The sequence below is a fragment of the Carcharodon carcharias genome, assembly GCF_017639515.1.
Source record: "Carcharodon carcharias isolate sCarCar2 chromosome 40 unlocalized genomic scaffold, sCarCar2.pri SUPER_40_unloc_2, whole genome shotgun sequence".
NCBI classification, from domain to species: Eukaryota; Metazoa; Chordata; class Chondrichthyes; order Lamniformes; family Lamnidae; genus Carcharodon; species Carcharodon carcharias.
The window spans coordinates 275,742-291,418 of NW_024470856.1; the positions used below are offsets into that span (position 1 = coordinate 275,742).

The window sequence follows — 15,677 nt, forward strand, 5'->3', positions numbered from 1 at the left end:
GAAGACAGGTTATGTTACGGGGAAATAAAACTTCCAAATATCAGGTGAGATGTTTCCTTGTTTTGTTTTCAAAATTCCTTTTGGAAAAAACAAACTTTAATTTGCATGGTTGGAGCCACAATGTACATCATTGCTGAATTTATCAGCCAACCAGCGTAGCCAATGTTCACATGTGAATCCCATATGATGAGCAGTGTTGGATGTATTGTTACAGAGACTGACACCACTCACAGCAGCTTGTACCTGAGAGTGAAGCAGAAGCTAAGTGACTGACCCCCACTGAATCTCAGACAGCAGCATCTCATTTGGGGTCTCTGGTAAGCAGTTCACGTTTAAACGACCTTTATAACAAGTTCGGGAATGTGTCGCTTGCTGGGTATTGGCTAGGTGTGTGTGCTGCTTTTCCTTTACGCAGGCATGGCTCAGCAAGAAACAGGATTCGAATATTAGCAGGTTGTCACTACAGGGGGGCTAGATAAGGAGCTAGAGAAGAGGAGGAATGTCAGGAACACCAATGATTTAAATAATTGGTGTTTTGAGAGTTGAACAAGGAAAATCGAAGGATTCGAATGAATGAATTGCTTTGCATTAAGGGCATGTAAGCAAGTGAACTTCACCTCTGGCTATAGAGGTCTCAATGTGAGGGGAAGGTAGAGCTTACATCGATGTGTTGAGGTCCCTGTGAAGGGGGGAGGTAAAGCTTGCGCTACCTGTTGGTGTTCCAGTGACAGGGAGAGGTAGGGCTTGCACTATATGTTGGTATACCATTGAGAGGGGGAGATAGAGTTCACCTATTGTAAATCGATATAATTACTAATCCACTGTCCCAATCTCTAATTAATTTTCCCTTCCTTTCCCTAATCCATTCACTCTCCCTAATGCCAATTCTGCCTTTCACTTTCCAGAATATCACCCAGTGAGATGTGGACTCTGCTGCTGATCCTCGGCTTCCTGAGTAAGTTTATATACATTGTTCTCCAGCTCCACCGTGCATGTTCAAACTACTTAGGGAGAGAGAGTTCATTTATGGTTTTGACGAGGGCGGTTTCACTGCTGTGCCTGAGGCACAAGAAATTGTGAGCAATACACATATTATATAAAATTACAAGGTATTGCTCGACACACAGAATGACAGCATTTTGTCAAATGGCTTGAATGTCACCTAATGTGAACCCATAGAGTCTGGGCCCAAAAAATGATAAGCCAGGGATCTTTCTAAATGGTGAACATCCAGAAGTGCTGCAGGTCCACAGGGACTTGGGGAACATTTACACTGATTATGGTGTAATTAAGAAGTTCCCAAAATAATCTAAAAGCCTAATGTGATGCTGACCTTTATATCTGTAGTAATGGACAAGTGTGTAGACCTCATGTGTCAGATTGATAAATCCCTGGTCAGACCACACACGGAGTAATTGTGAGCAGTCCTGTGCACCAGACCTCAGCAAGGATAGATTGACCTCGGAGGGTGTGACGTGTAGATGTACTAGAACGAAACCTGGATTCCAAGATTCAAATTATTAGGAGATTTTAAACAATCTGAGGTTGTTGTCCCATTTTAGAAGGGGGGATGATTTGATCAAAATGTTCCAGCTATTCAGAGAAAGGGGTTAGAATCTCTTTGCGTGACCTTGGATGTGGAGGATGGGGGGCCGTGATATAAAAATTATATTCAGAGAATCTTGAGTGAAATTAGCAAAGACTTCTATATATAACATTACTAGAAGTATGAATTATACTTCAGTAAAAAGTAATGGATGGTTAACTTCGAAATCTGGGATTGTTATATTTTTATTATCAATGATCTGAACGGACATGGGGCAAAGGATGGCAGATTGAGTTATTTCACAGATCAGCCATAGTCCCACTGACTGCTGGAATAAACCCGAGGGGCTGAATGGGCACGTCCTCTTCCTGTATTCTCAAAACTGATTGGAAAGTTTCAAATATGAAGTGAATTTTAAAAGTCTCGCATCCCTATTACTGAGACACACAATCACAAATCTGATTTAAAATATACCCCATGTATCATCGCTGTTACATATTTATCCTGCACTGTCAAATCTCCAAATTGTCAACAATAACATCTCTCAAAGTCCTGATTAAGGTGCTGTAAAAATAATTCACAAGGAAGATACCAGAACGGAGAGATTTTAATGTACCTGCAAATGCTGAGCTGACTGGGGCCTCTTTCTCTTGTTAAGGTTGAAGACTGAGGGACAACCCGATAGCGATGTTTAATATTGTGACTGTTCTGATAAGTTAGACGTAGAGAAGCTATCCTCACACGCGGGATGGACAACAATTAGGGCTCAAAAATCTTAGATACTCACCAGTAAATCCAGGTGGGAATTCAGGAGGGATCCTTTTCCCTGGATAATGGTGAGAATGTAGATATTGATACCAGGAAATGGATGGGGCGGGTAACAGAGATGGGTTTGTGGGAAAGCTGGATCAACACACGGAGGCGAAATGAAGAGGAAGGTATGTTAATGGGTTAAGTTGAAGAGGAGCTGGGAGGAGGCTTGTTTGTAGCATAAACAACGACATAGAGTAAATGAGCTGAGTGGTCTCTTTCTCTGCTGCAAATCTGACATTATTCAACGTTTTAATAATTTCATTTGCTCATTAATATTCTTTGTTCTATCCCAGCATTTTCTTTCCTTCATGTCCTCTTGAATCACACAATTGTTGCGGTGGAGGAGGAGGCCATTCAGCCCATTGTGTCAGCACTGGCTCTCCCAATGAGCAGTTGAACTAGTGCCACTCAGCCCCTCACACCCTCTCCCTGGAACCCCACACATTCTTCCTTTTCAGATAAGTCTGATTTTCTCTCGATCGCCTCGAGTGAACCTTCCTCCCCTGTAAGTACTTCCTCGTGTCTACATCTCTTCTCTTCCCAATCTCCATGTATCTGTGTCTCTCTCATTCTTGCTCCTTCCTCCAGTAGGAACATTTTCTCCCGATTGACCAGGCCCAGATCCCTCACAATTTTGACCCATCAAGATTTTGAACACCTCAATCATATCTCCTCTTAACCTTCTCTCCCCTAAGGTAAACAGTCACAACTACCTCAATATATCCACGGAACTGAAGTTCCACCTCCCTGGAACTAGTCTCATTAATCTTTTCCGTACCCTCTCCAATGCCTTCACAACCATCAGATGCACATTCCCCTCACTCTCTGTCCCACACACTCACACACCACAACACCCCGAGACATGCATTCATACTGTCTCGTTCTCTCTGTCACACTTGCACACTACCCCACCCCCTGAGACACACAATAAAACTCTCCCCCTCTCTCCTTCACAAAAACTCACTGTCTCTCTGTCACCCACACACACAATCACCACCCTCCCACCCCCCTCTTTCAAACACACGCTAACTCACTTGTCTCTCTCAAACTGACACTCTCACCCTCTCTCTGTCAAACACATTCATACTCTTCCCTCTCTCAATCTCAAACACTCTCTCCTCTCTCATATACATATTCACTCCTTCTCCCTCTCGCTGTCTCACACACACAGACTCTCTCCCTCCCTCTCTCATACGGTCACACTCTCTCCCTCTCCCTGCCTCACACGCTCACTCTCGCCCTCTCACTTTTAAAATACTCACACTTTCTCTCTCTATCTCTGACATTCATTCCATCATCTCTCCCTCTTACAGACTCATACGCTCCCCTGCTCTCTGATGCTGACACTCACAATCTTCACCTCCTTTTCTCACACACTCACACTCTGCCTCTCACAATGTCACACATACTCACAATCTCACCCGCTCTCTGTCACAAAAACTCCCACTCTCCCCATCTCTCTTACACACACTTTCTCTCGCTCTCTCTTTCACAAACTCAAACTATCCCAATGCTTCTTACTATCACATTCACACTCTCCCCTTTCTGTGTCACACATACTCACTCTCTCCCTCGCCCTCTGTCACACACACTCTCCCTCGCCCTCTGTCACACACACTCTCCCCCTCTCTCTGACACTCAAACGAATACTCTCCCCTCTGCCTGTCACAGACTAAACTTTCTCCCCTCTCTCTGTCATACAACCTCCCACTCTCCCACTCTCTCACTCACACACACACAATCGCACATTACCTTTCTCAGTCAGACACAATAACACCCACTCTCCCAAACATTCATCCTCTGTCCATCTGCCATTCATACTCAGACACATTGTCCCCTCTCTCACTCTCACATTCATTGTCCAATCTCTCTCTCACACACAAACATTCCCCCTCTTTCTGTCGCTCACAATCACCCCTCCCCTTTTCTCTTTCACACACATTCATAAGCTCCCCCACCCCCACAACCACCATGCCTCACACACACTAATATTCTGTCCATCCCTCACTCAAACACTCAATTTCCCATCCCTCCCTCTCAGATACTCACAAACCCCCAGGCTCTCTTTCACAACTGCTCACACTCTCCACCATCTCACTCTCACATTCATTGTCCCATCTCATTTTCTCACACACTCACATTCTCCCCTCCCTCATCCACACACACACTCTCTCCCTCTCTCTGTCACACACAATCTCAATCTCCCACTCTCTCCGCCTCACGTTCATTATCCCATCTTTCTCTCTCTCATACACTCACATTCTGCCCTCCCTCGCTCACACACTCACGCTCTCTCCCTCTCTCTGTCGCACACAATCTCACTCTCCCCCACACACTCATTGTCCCATCCCACTTTCTCACGCACTCACATTCTCCCCTCCCTCTCTCTCACGCTCACACTCTCTCCCTTTCTAAGACTCAGTTTCATTGTCCCATCTCTCTCTCTCACACAAAAACACTCTCCAACTTTCTCTGTCGCTCACACTTACAATCTCCCCATTTCTGTCACACAAACTAATACTCTCCCCCAACCCGCGTCACACCACTCTCACTCACGCCGACCCGTTCACTCCCATTCTCGCTCTCCCTCTGTTATAGACACCCACAATCTCTCCCTCTCCCTGTCACCTGAACTCCCACTCTCTCCCTCTCTCTGACACACATAATCACACTCTCCCCCTCCCTCTGTCACACACACACACACACACTCGCCCTCTCTCTCGGACTCACAAACGCACACTCTACCCCTTCCTCTGTCACACACAGTCACACTTTCACTCTCTCTCTCTGTCACACAAAGTAACACTCTCCCTCTCTCGGTTGCGCATACTCAAACTCTCCCCTTCTCTCTTTCACGTACACTCACACTCTTGCCCTCACTTTCAAACATATTCATGCTCGCTCCCTCTTTCTGTCACACAAACTCACATTCCTGCCCTCTCTCTCTGTCACACAAACTAACACTCTCCCCCTCCATCTGTCACACACCCTCACGCTTTCCCACTCTCTATGCCACACACACTCTTATGACCTCGCTCTCTCTGTCACACTATATCACCCTCTCCCTCTACCACTGTGACACAAATCCACACACTCCCCTCTCTCCATCACACAGACTCACGCTCTCCTCATCTCTCCGTCACACACAAACACACTCACCTCCTCTCTCTGTTACACAAACTCAGATTCTCTCACTTTCTCTCTCACACACACTCAGACTCATTCCCACCCTCTGTCACACACACTCACGCTCTCCTCATCTCTCTGTCACACACAAACACACTCACCTCCTCTCTCTGTTACACAAACTCAGATTCTCTCACTTTCTCTCTCACACACACTCAGACTCATTCCCACCCTCTGTCACACACACTCACGCTCTCCTCATCTCTCTGCCACATAGATACACTCACACCCTCTCTCTGTAACACATATTCAGATTCACTTAATTTCTCTCACACACACTCACACACTTACCATCTCTGTCACACACACTCACACTCTCGCAATCTCTCTTCTCTCTGCCACACATTCACACTCTCTCTCTGTCACACAAAATCACTCTCTCCCCAACTATCTCTCACATGCTCACAATTTCTCCCTCGCACTGTCAAAAAAAATCACAATGTCCCCTCTCTCTTTCACACATGCACAGACTCTGCCCCTCTATCACTCTCAAATTTATTGTCCAGTCTCTATCTGACACATACTCACAATGTCCCTTTTTCTCTGTCACACAATCTCACACTCTCCTCTCTCTGACTCACACACGCACTCTCTGCCCCTCTCTGTCATACACTCATGCTTTCCACCCCCCCTCTGTCATACATACTCAAACTCTCCCTCTCTCCCTGACACACACTGACACTCTCCCCCTTTCTCTGTCACACACTCAAAATCTCTCTCTCACTCGGGTAAAGACTCAGGCAATCTGCTCCTCTCTCGTTCACACACTCACAATCTCCCCTCTCTCTGCCACTCACACTTGTTCTCTCCCCCTTCTCTCCTACACTCACACTCTCTCATTCTCCCTGTCACACATTCTCACCCTCTCCCTCTCTCTGACTCTCACACTCATTTTTCCATCTCTCTCACACACTCTTGCACTCTCCCCCTCATTCTGTTGCTGAAACTCACATCCTCCCACTTTTTCTGTCACAGGCACTTAAACTCTTCCACCTCTGTCACCCACACTCATACCCTCCCTCTCTGTCACACCCACTCACTCCCGCCCCCTCCTTCTGTAACACACAGTCATACTTTCCCTCTCTCTCTCTCGATACAAACACTACTATTTCCTCCTCTCTTTGTCAGCACACTCACACTGTCCCCCTCTTTCTATTACACACACTCACTCTCTCACTCTTATTATGTCACATAAGGTCACACATTTCCTCTTCTTCCTGTCAAATAAACTCACAATATCCCTCTCTCTGTCACACACACTCGCACCATACCACCCCCAGGTCAAACACACTCACATGCACCCCCATTCCTTCACTTAAAGTCTCCCCCTCGGTCAAGTAAACTCACACTCTCACCCTCGCTCTGTCACAGGGAGTAACGCTATTCCCCTCTCTCTGACAAAAATAATCCCAATCTCTACCTGTCTCTGTGACACAGAATCACAACCTCACCTTCCCTCTGTCACACAAATTCACACTCTCCCCCTCTCTCTCACATGCACTCCAACTCACTCTCTCACTCTCCCACAAATACGCACACTTTCCCCCTCTCTCACTCTAAATTCAATGTCCAATCTCACTCTCTCACAGGTTCACATTCACCCCCTCCCTTTGTCACACCCTCACTCTCTCTCTCACAATGTCACACAAATTCACACCCTTCCCCGCTATCTTTCACTCTCTCCCACTCTATCTCTCACAAACTCCCTCGCTCTCTCTGTCATGCATGCTCACGATCTCTCTCTCTCTCTTGCACAAACTCACATTCTCTCCCTCCCTCTCTCACAGACACAGACAATCTCCCCATCTCTCTCACATACAATCCAAAAATCTCGCTCACGCTCCCACATATAATCACACTCTCCCGTCTCTCACTCTCACATTCATTGTCCCATCTCACTCTCTCACAGGCTCACACTCACGCCCTCCCTCTGTCTCACTCGTTCCTTCTCTATTTCAACCTACCATCCCCGGGTCAAACACACACATATGCACCCCCACTCTTTTGCTTACTCTCCCCCTCTGTCAAGTCAACTCACACTCTCACCCTCGTTCTGTCACAGGGAATCACACTATTCCCCTCTCTCTGACAAAAATAATCCGAGTCTCTCACTGTCTCTGTGACACAGAATCACAACCAATACCCTCCCCAGCTCTCGTTCACACATACTCCCTCTCTCCCCTCTCTCACATACAGTCTCTCGCTCTCTCTGTCACAAATGCTCACACTCTCTCACTCTCTGTCGTAAAAACTCTCACTTTCTCCTTCTCGCTGTCACACAAAAACACAGTCTCTCCCCCCCTCACACTTTCACTCTCTCTACCCCTCTCTGCCACATACTAAGTATCCTCCTCGCTCTTACATACATACTCACTCTCTCCCCCTCTCTCACTCACTAATTCATTTTCCCATCTCTCCCTCTCACATACTCACACTCTCCCCCTCTTTCTTACACACACACACACTCTCCACCTTTATCTGTCACACACAATCATACTCTCGCACATCCTTAATCACACTCACCCCCTATGCCAATAGCGCTCAATCGCTCCCACTAAGTCTGTCACACACACTCACACTCTCCCACTGTCTCTGTCAGACAATCTCACACTCTCCCCCTCTGCCTGTCACAGGCACTCACAAACTCCCATCTCTCTCACACAAGTTCACATTCTCCTCCTCTCTCTGAAACAGACTCTCACACACCCTCAAGCTGTCCTACTCTCTCTTTCACCCAGACTCACACTCTCCTCCTCATTCTGTTACACATACACTTAATCATCCCCTCGCCCTTTCAAAAACACTCACACTCTCTCCCTCTCTCTGTCATAAATAGTCACACACTTCCTCTCTCGATCACATACACTGACACACTTCCATTTGCTCTTTCACACATACTCACAATCACTTCCTCTCTCTGTCACACATGCACACACACAAACACTTTGGTCACTCATCACAAACACTCACATTCTTCCACTTTGTCTGCCACACACTCACAATCTCTCCCTCTACTTCCCACACACACTCCCTCCCACTCACTGTCACATACACTCACATTCTCCCAATCTCAGTGTCATATACTCACATTCTACCACCTCTCTGTTACATACACTGACATTCTCTCCCATTCTCTCTCACTCACTCACACCCTCTCTCTGTCAACCACACTCACACTTTCCAAAACTATTCCTCACACACTCATACACTCTCCCACTCTGTCACACACAATCACAATCTCCCCCTCTCTCTTTCACAATTACACAGACTCTCCCACTCTTCACACATACACAGACTCTCCCACTCTTTCACTCTAAATTGCATTGTCCAATCTCTCTCTCACACATTCAGTTTACCCTTCTCTCTTTCACACAAACTCACTTTCCTCTCGGTGTCTCAAACAATCACACTGCCTACCTCTCTCTTTCAAAGATGTTCACACTCTCCCTCTCCCCCTGTCACCCACACTGACACTTTCCCCCTCTGTCACACAAATTCCAAATCTCTATTTCTCTCTCTCTCTCTCTCTCTGGTAAAGACACATAAACTTTCATCCAAGCTCCCTCTTGCACACTCACACTCTCAACTCTCTATTTTACAAATACTCACATTCTCCCCCTCTATCTCACGCACTCACACTCTATCCCTCTCCCTGTCACACACATTTGCACTCTCCCCTTCCCTCTTTCAAAAACACTTACACTTTCCCCCTTTCTCTTAATCAAACTCTCCCCCTCTATCAAACAAACTCACACACGCCACATCCTTGTGTCCCACATACTCACACTTTCCCCCTCTTTCTGTCACACACACTCACACTCTCCCCCTCATTATGTTACACAAGCTCTCTATTTTCCCATCACCCTGTCAAAGACACTCACGCTATCACTCTCCCTATGTTACAAAGAGTGAGACTCTCCATCCCTCTGTCACACACACTCAAATTCTCCCCGTCTATTACACACTCACGGCTGCCCCCTCTTTCTGTTAGACACAGACACTATCCCCTGCCTTCTCTCTCACACACTAGCACTCCGTAGCTCTCTCAGTCACACAACTCACACTCTCCATCTCTGTCTCTTACACACTCACACTCTCCACTCTCAATGTCACACACACTCATACTCTCCCACTCACTCTCTCTGAGGCACACACACTCTATGTTTCTCTATCTCACGCACACTCTCCCCGACCTCTTGCAAACACACAGTTTTTCCATCTCTCTGTCACAGGAATACACAATCTCCCCCTCTCTCTGTCGCTCACAAGCACACTCTCCCCCTTTCCTCTCTCACACACACTATCATTCTTCCACCACCCAGCTCTGTCACACACTCACACTCTCCACATCAACACAAACTCAGACTCTCTCCATCTCTCTGTCACACACACTGGCACTGTCCCTCTCCCTATCACACACTCACACTCCCTCTGTCATACACACTCATGCTCTCTCCCTCGGCCTCTCGTACATACTCCCTGCCTCATTCTCTCACCCACACACACTCTCCTCCTCTCCCTCTCACACATACTCCCACTCTCTCCCTCACAAACATTCACAAACTCTCCCTCTCTGTCACACAAAATCACACGCTCCCCCTCTCTCTGACAAAGATACTCATATGTTCAACCTCTCCCACTCTCACATTTATTGTCCCATCTCTCTCCCTCACACACTCACACTCCCCCATTTCTCTGTCACACTCAAACTCTTCCTCCCATCAAAAACAATCACACTATCCACCTATCTTTCTCACTCACACTCTCCCCCTCTCTCTGTCACACATGCTCAAACTGTCACTCTCTGTCACACACACTCACTCTCACCCTCTGCCTTTCATACATACTCTCTGCCTCTCTCTCACACACATATTCTCAGACTCTTTCCCTCTCTGTCACACAAGCTTACACTATCTCCTCTCCCTTTCACACATACTCACAATTTCCTCCTCTCTGACTCTCACATTCATTGTCCCACCTGTCTCCCTCACATGCTCATACACTCCCATTTCTCTGTCACCCTCACACTCTTCCCCATCACAAGGAATGTCACTCTCAACGTCTCTTTCTCACTCACATTCCCCCTCTGTGTCACACACACTCTCACTCTCTCTCTGTCAATTGCACTCACACTCTCCCCAGCTCTCTGTCACACAGGTTCACTCTCACCCCTTCTCTCTTTCACACACTCACACTCTTTCCCCTGTAACAGACACACACTCTCCCCTTCTTTCTCTCATACAAGCAAACTCCCTCACTCTTTCTATTCTGCACACTCACACTCTCCCCCTCTCTCACACATACTCACATTCTCCCCTTCTCTCTGTCACACACACCACACTCTCCACTTCTCTCTCACACGGGCATGCTCTCTCCCACTGTCACTGACACTCACACTCACCCTCTCTCTTTCACACATACTAACAATCTCTCCCTCTTTCTGTCACACAGACGCACACTTTCCCCCTCACACACTTATGCTCTCCCCTCTCCCTGTCATTCAAAATTACACCCTCCCCATTTCTCTGTCACACACACTCACACTCTGACCCCCATCAGACATACTAACCCACTTCACCCCTCTCTCTAAGATACACAGTCATACCCTCCCCCTCTCACCGCCCTGCCCTCTTCCACCTAGACCCTCTCTCTCTCCCCACCTCGCCCTACCTCCCCTGGATATGCTCTCTCTGACTAACCCCATTCTCTATATCTGTACCCGTTCTTTCTAACAGCCAGGCACTCACACACCAGCTGTGCTCTCTAGCTCTGGTCCCACTCCTTCTCACACTGGCCAGGCTGTTCTCCTCCCTGACCTGCTCTCTACACACCGCCGCTGCTCTACATCCCCAGGCCCAGCTCTCTATCACCCAAATAAGCTACCTAAATGCCAGACGCTCTCTGCAAGACGGGACCAGCTCTCTTCTACCCAAGGAATCGCTCCCTTTACCCCATGGACCCTCCTTCCAACACCCTCGGCCCTGCTCTCTAAAGACCCAGCATACTCACTCTCCACGCACACCCACTTGCTACTCCCCAGTCAATCTCTATCTTCTCCCGGCCCCACTCTCTAAGCCCCCTGGTCCAACTCCATCTCTCTCTACCACAGGTACCTCGCTCGCTCCATCTGGCAAGGCTCTCTATCCCTAATAACCACAGGCCCCGCTCCCTAAAACTCCGTTCTGGATCTCTCTCCCCACTGTCCCACTCTCAAGCACCATGGCTCCGCTGTCTCTGCCCCAGGCGCTTCTTTCTCTAAGCACGTGGCCCTGCTCTCTCATCCCCCTGGCCCCTATCTCTCCATATTGCCCCAGTCATTCTCCTGCCAATCTCCCTCACCCATGCCATGCTCAATCTCACCCCAAACCCGATCTCCCTCTCATCGTCGCCGCTCTCAATAACACCCGGCCCCGCTCTCTATCCCCCAGCCCCACTCTCCATGTCCCTGGCACCGCTCTCTATCCCGTGGCACAGCTTTCTCTCCCTTCGGCCCCAGTTCTCTATCCCCCCTGCCCCACTCTCTCTCACCCTGCCATGCTCTCTCAACGCCCTGCTCCGCTCTCTCTTTCCCCAGCCCTGCTCTCTCTCCCCCTTGCCCCACTCTCTCTCCTCCCAGGCCCTGTCTCTCAGCCCCAGCCTTGTTCACTGCCACCGCAGTCCCACTCATTCTCCACCGTGGCCCCACTCTCTTTCCAAACGGCCAAGTTCTCTACCTCCCGGCCCCACTCTCTCACAACAGCCCCGCTTTCTAGCCCTCTGGTCCACCTCGCTCTCTCACCCCAGCCTCACACTCGCGCTCCCCGGCCCTGTTCTTTCCAACCCCCATAAGCAATCCCTCTCCCCCCAGTCCCAAATTCTCTCCTTCCTGTACTGCTGACTGACCCACCAGTCCTGGTTTCTGTGCCCCCCCATCCCACCCTCTCACACCCTGCTTCTGTTCTCTCGCTCTCTGGCTACGGGCTCTGATCCCCCGGTACCACTGTCGCTCCCCAATCTCCAAATTTCTCTGCCCCCTGTTCCACTCTCACTCTCTGGTCCTGCACTGTCTCTTCCCCTTGCACTTCTCTCTCATCCCCGTGGCCAACACTTACCCACCCCCTTCCCCGCTCTCCCATCACCATGGCACCGGTCTCTCTTCCTGCAGCCTCGCTGATTCTGTCACAAATCTCCCTCACCCCGACCCCGCGTCGTCTCCCCCAGGCCATGCTCACTCTCCGCACTGCCGTGATCTCACTCCCCCCAGCCACGATCTCTCTCTCTCCCCAGCTCCGCTCAGTTCCCTACAGGAACCGCTATCCCTCCCCAGGACCCCAAACTCTAAATGCCCGGCCCCAATCTCTAAACCCCCGCCCCGCTCCCTATCCACCGGCCCCGCTCTCCCTGCCCCTGAACCTGCTCCCTATTCCCCAGCCCTGCTCTCTAACACCCAACACCGTTCTTTATCACCCTGGCCCTGCTCTCCCTGCCCCTGACCCTGCTCCCTATTCCCCAGCCCCGCTCTCTAACACCCAACACCGTTCTTTATCACCCTGGCCCTGCTCTCCCTGCCCCTGAACCTGCTCCCTATTCCCCAGCCCCGCTCTCTAACACCCAACACCGTTCTTCATCACCCTGGCCCCGCTCTCCCTGCCCCTGACCCTGCTCCCTATTCCCCGGCCCCACTTCCTAACATCCGGCCCCACTTCCTAACATCCGGCCCCACTCTCTATCCCCCTGGCCCCACTCTCCCTGCCCCTGACCCAGCTCCCTATCTCCCTAGCCATGCTACCCCTGCCCCTGCCCGTTCCCTATTCCCCGGCCCCGCTCTCTAACACCCGGCCCCACTCTCTATCACCCTGGCCCCGCTCTCCCTGCCCCTGCCCCTGCTCCCTATTCCCTGGCCCAGCTCTCTAACACCCGGCCACACTCTTATCTCCCTGGCCATGCTCTCCCTGCCCCTGACCCTGCTCCCTATACCCCTGGCCCCGCTCTCCCTGCCCCTGACCCTTCTCCATATCTCCCTGGCCTCGCTCTCTAACACCCGGCCCCACTCTGTATCTCCCTGGCCCCGCTCTCCCTGCCCCTGACCCTGCTGTCTATCCCCCTGGCAATGCTCTCCCTGCCCCTTACCATGCTCCCTATCTCCCTGGCCCTGCTCTCTAACACCCGGCCCCACTCTGTATCTCCCTGGTCCCACTCTCCCTGCCACTGACCCTGCTCCCTATCTCACTGGCCAAGCTCACTTTCCCCCAGGCCCCTCACTATTACCCTGGCCCCACTCTTTATTCCCTCTGCTCTGTTCTGTAACCCCCGGCCGCTCTATCTAATCCTCGGCCCGGCTTAGTTTCTCCGCCCAGCCCCACATACGCTTGTCCCAGGCCCGCTCTCTATTACCCACACCCCACTTTCTAAAGCCCCCGGCCATAGTCTCGACACCCCGGCCATGCTCTCTATCCATTCGGCCCCACTCCCTCTCCTTCTGACCTCAGTCTCTCAACCCCGGCCCAACTCTCTAACCCCATTGGGCCCACTGTACTTGCCCGTGGCCCCACTCACTCTACCCCCAGCCCGGCGCTCTATTTGTCCAGCCCCAAACTTTAACAACCTGCCCGGCTCACTATCCACTCAGACCCTGTCTCACTTTTCCCCAGCCAAGTTCTCTATCCCACCGACCCCGCTCCATAAACCCAAGCCCCGCTCCCTATACCCTGGGCTCCACTCTCTATAACTCGGGCGCCACTCTCCATCCCATGGAACCGCCGTCTCTCCCTCCGGCCATGCTCTCTAAACACTCGGTCCCACTCTATTACCCTGGCCCCTCTCTCTATTCCCTAAGCCCCGCTCTTTAATGCACCGTCTCCTCGCTCTATCCTCCCGGAACTGCTCTCTATCCCCCCGGCCCTGCTCTCTATCCCACCGGCCCTGCTCTCTATCCCCCCGGCCCTCCTCTCTATCCCCCCGGCCCTGCTCTCTATCCCCCCGGCCCTGCTCTCTATCCCCCCGGCCCTGCTCTCTATCCCTGCGGCCCTGCTCTCTATCCCTGCGGCCCTGCTCTCTATCCCTGCGGCCCTGCTCTCTCTCCCCCCAGCCCCGCTCTCTATCCCCCCGGCCCCGCTCTCTCTCCCCCCAGCCCCGCTCTCGATCCCCCCGGCCCCACTCTCTATCCCCCCCCGGCCTCGCTCTCTATCCCCCACCCCCAGCCCCGCTCTCTATCCCCCCGGCCCTGCTCTCTATCCCCCCCCCGGCCCCGCTCTCTATCCCCCCGGCCCTGCTCTCTATCCCTGCAGCCCTGCTCTCTATCCCCCCAGCCCCGCTATCTATACCCCCCGGCCCCGCTCTCTATCCCCCCCGGCCCCACTCTCTATCCCCCCCTGGCCCCGCTCTCTATCCCCCCCCGGCCCCGCTCTCTATCCCCCCCCGGCCCCGCTCTCTATCCCCTCCCAGCCCCGCTCTCTATCCCCCCCGGCCTCGCTCTCTATCCCCCCCCGGCCCCGCTCTCTATCCCCCCCCGGCCCCGCTCTCTATCCCCCCCCCGGCCCCGCTCTCTATCCCCTCCCGGCCTCGCTCTCTATCCCCCCGGCCTCGCTCTCTCTCACCACGGCCTCGCTCTCTATCCCCCCCGGCCCCGCTCTCTATCCCCCCGGCCCCGCTCTCTATCCCCCCGGCCCCGCTCTCTATCCCCCCGGCCCCGCTCTCTATCCCCCCGGCCTCGCTCTCTATCCCCCCGGCCCCGCTCTCTATCCCCCCGGCCCCACTCTCTATCCCCCCCCAGCCCCGCTCTCTATCCCCCCGGCCTCGCTCTCTATCCCCCCGGCCCCGCTCTCTATCCCCCCGGCCTCGCTCTCTATCCCCCCGGCCTCGCTCTCTATCCCCCCGGCCCCGCTCTCTCTCTCACCACGGACCCGCTCTCTATCCCCCCGGCCCCGCTCTCTATCCCCCCCGGCCACGCTCTCTATCCCCCCCCAGCCCTGCTCTCTATGCCCCCAGCCCTGCTCTTTTTCCCCCCGGCCCCGCTCTCCATCTCCCCAGCCCCGCTCTGTATCCCCCCGGCCCTGCTCTCTATTTCCGCAGCCCTGCTCACTCCCGCGGCCCCACTCTCACTCCTCCGCACCACAGCAGCCCGCTCTCTCTCCCCCAGCCCAGCTCTCTATCC

The 15,677-nt window shown here is 51.9% G+C and overlaps 1 protein-coding gene across 1 annotated transcript in view; it reads left to right on the top strand.

Moving 5' to 3' along the window:
* Positions 1-211: 211 nt before the first annotated feature.
* LOC121275025 (uromodulin-like) overlaps positions 212-15,677 on the top strand; it is a 186,688-nt gene continuing 171,222 nt past the window's right edge. Inside the window, exons 1-2 of the mRNA XM_041182418.1 lie at positions 212-317; positions 906-955. Coding sequence (XP_041038352.1) covers positions 922-955 — 34 coding nt within the window. The 5' untranslated portion in view covers positions 212-317; positions 906-921. The remainder of the gene's footprint in view (positions 318-905; positions 956-15,677) is intronic.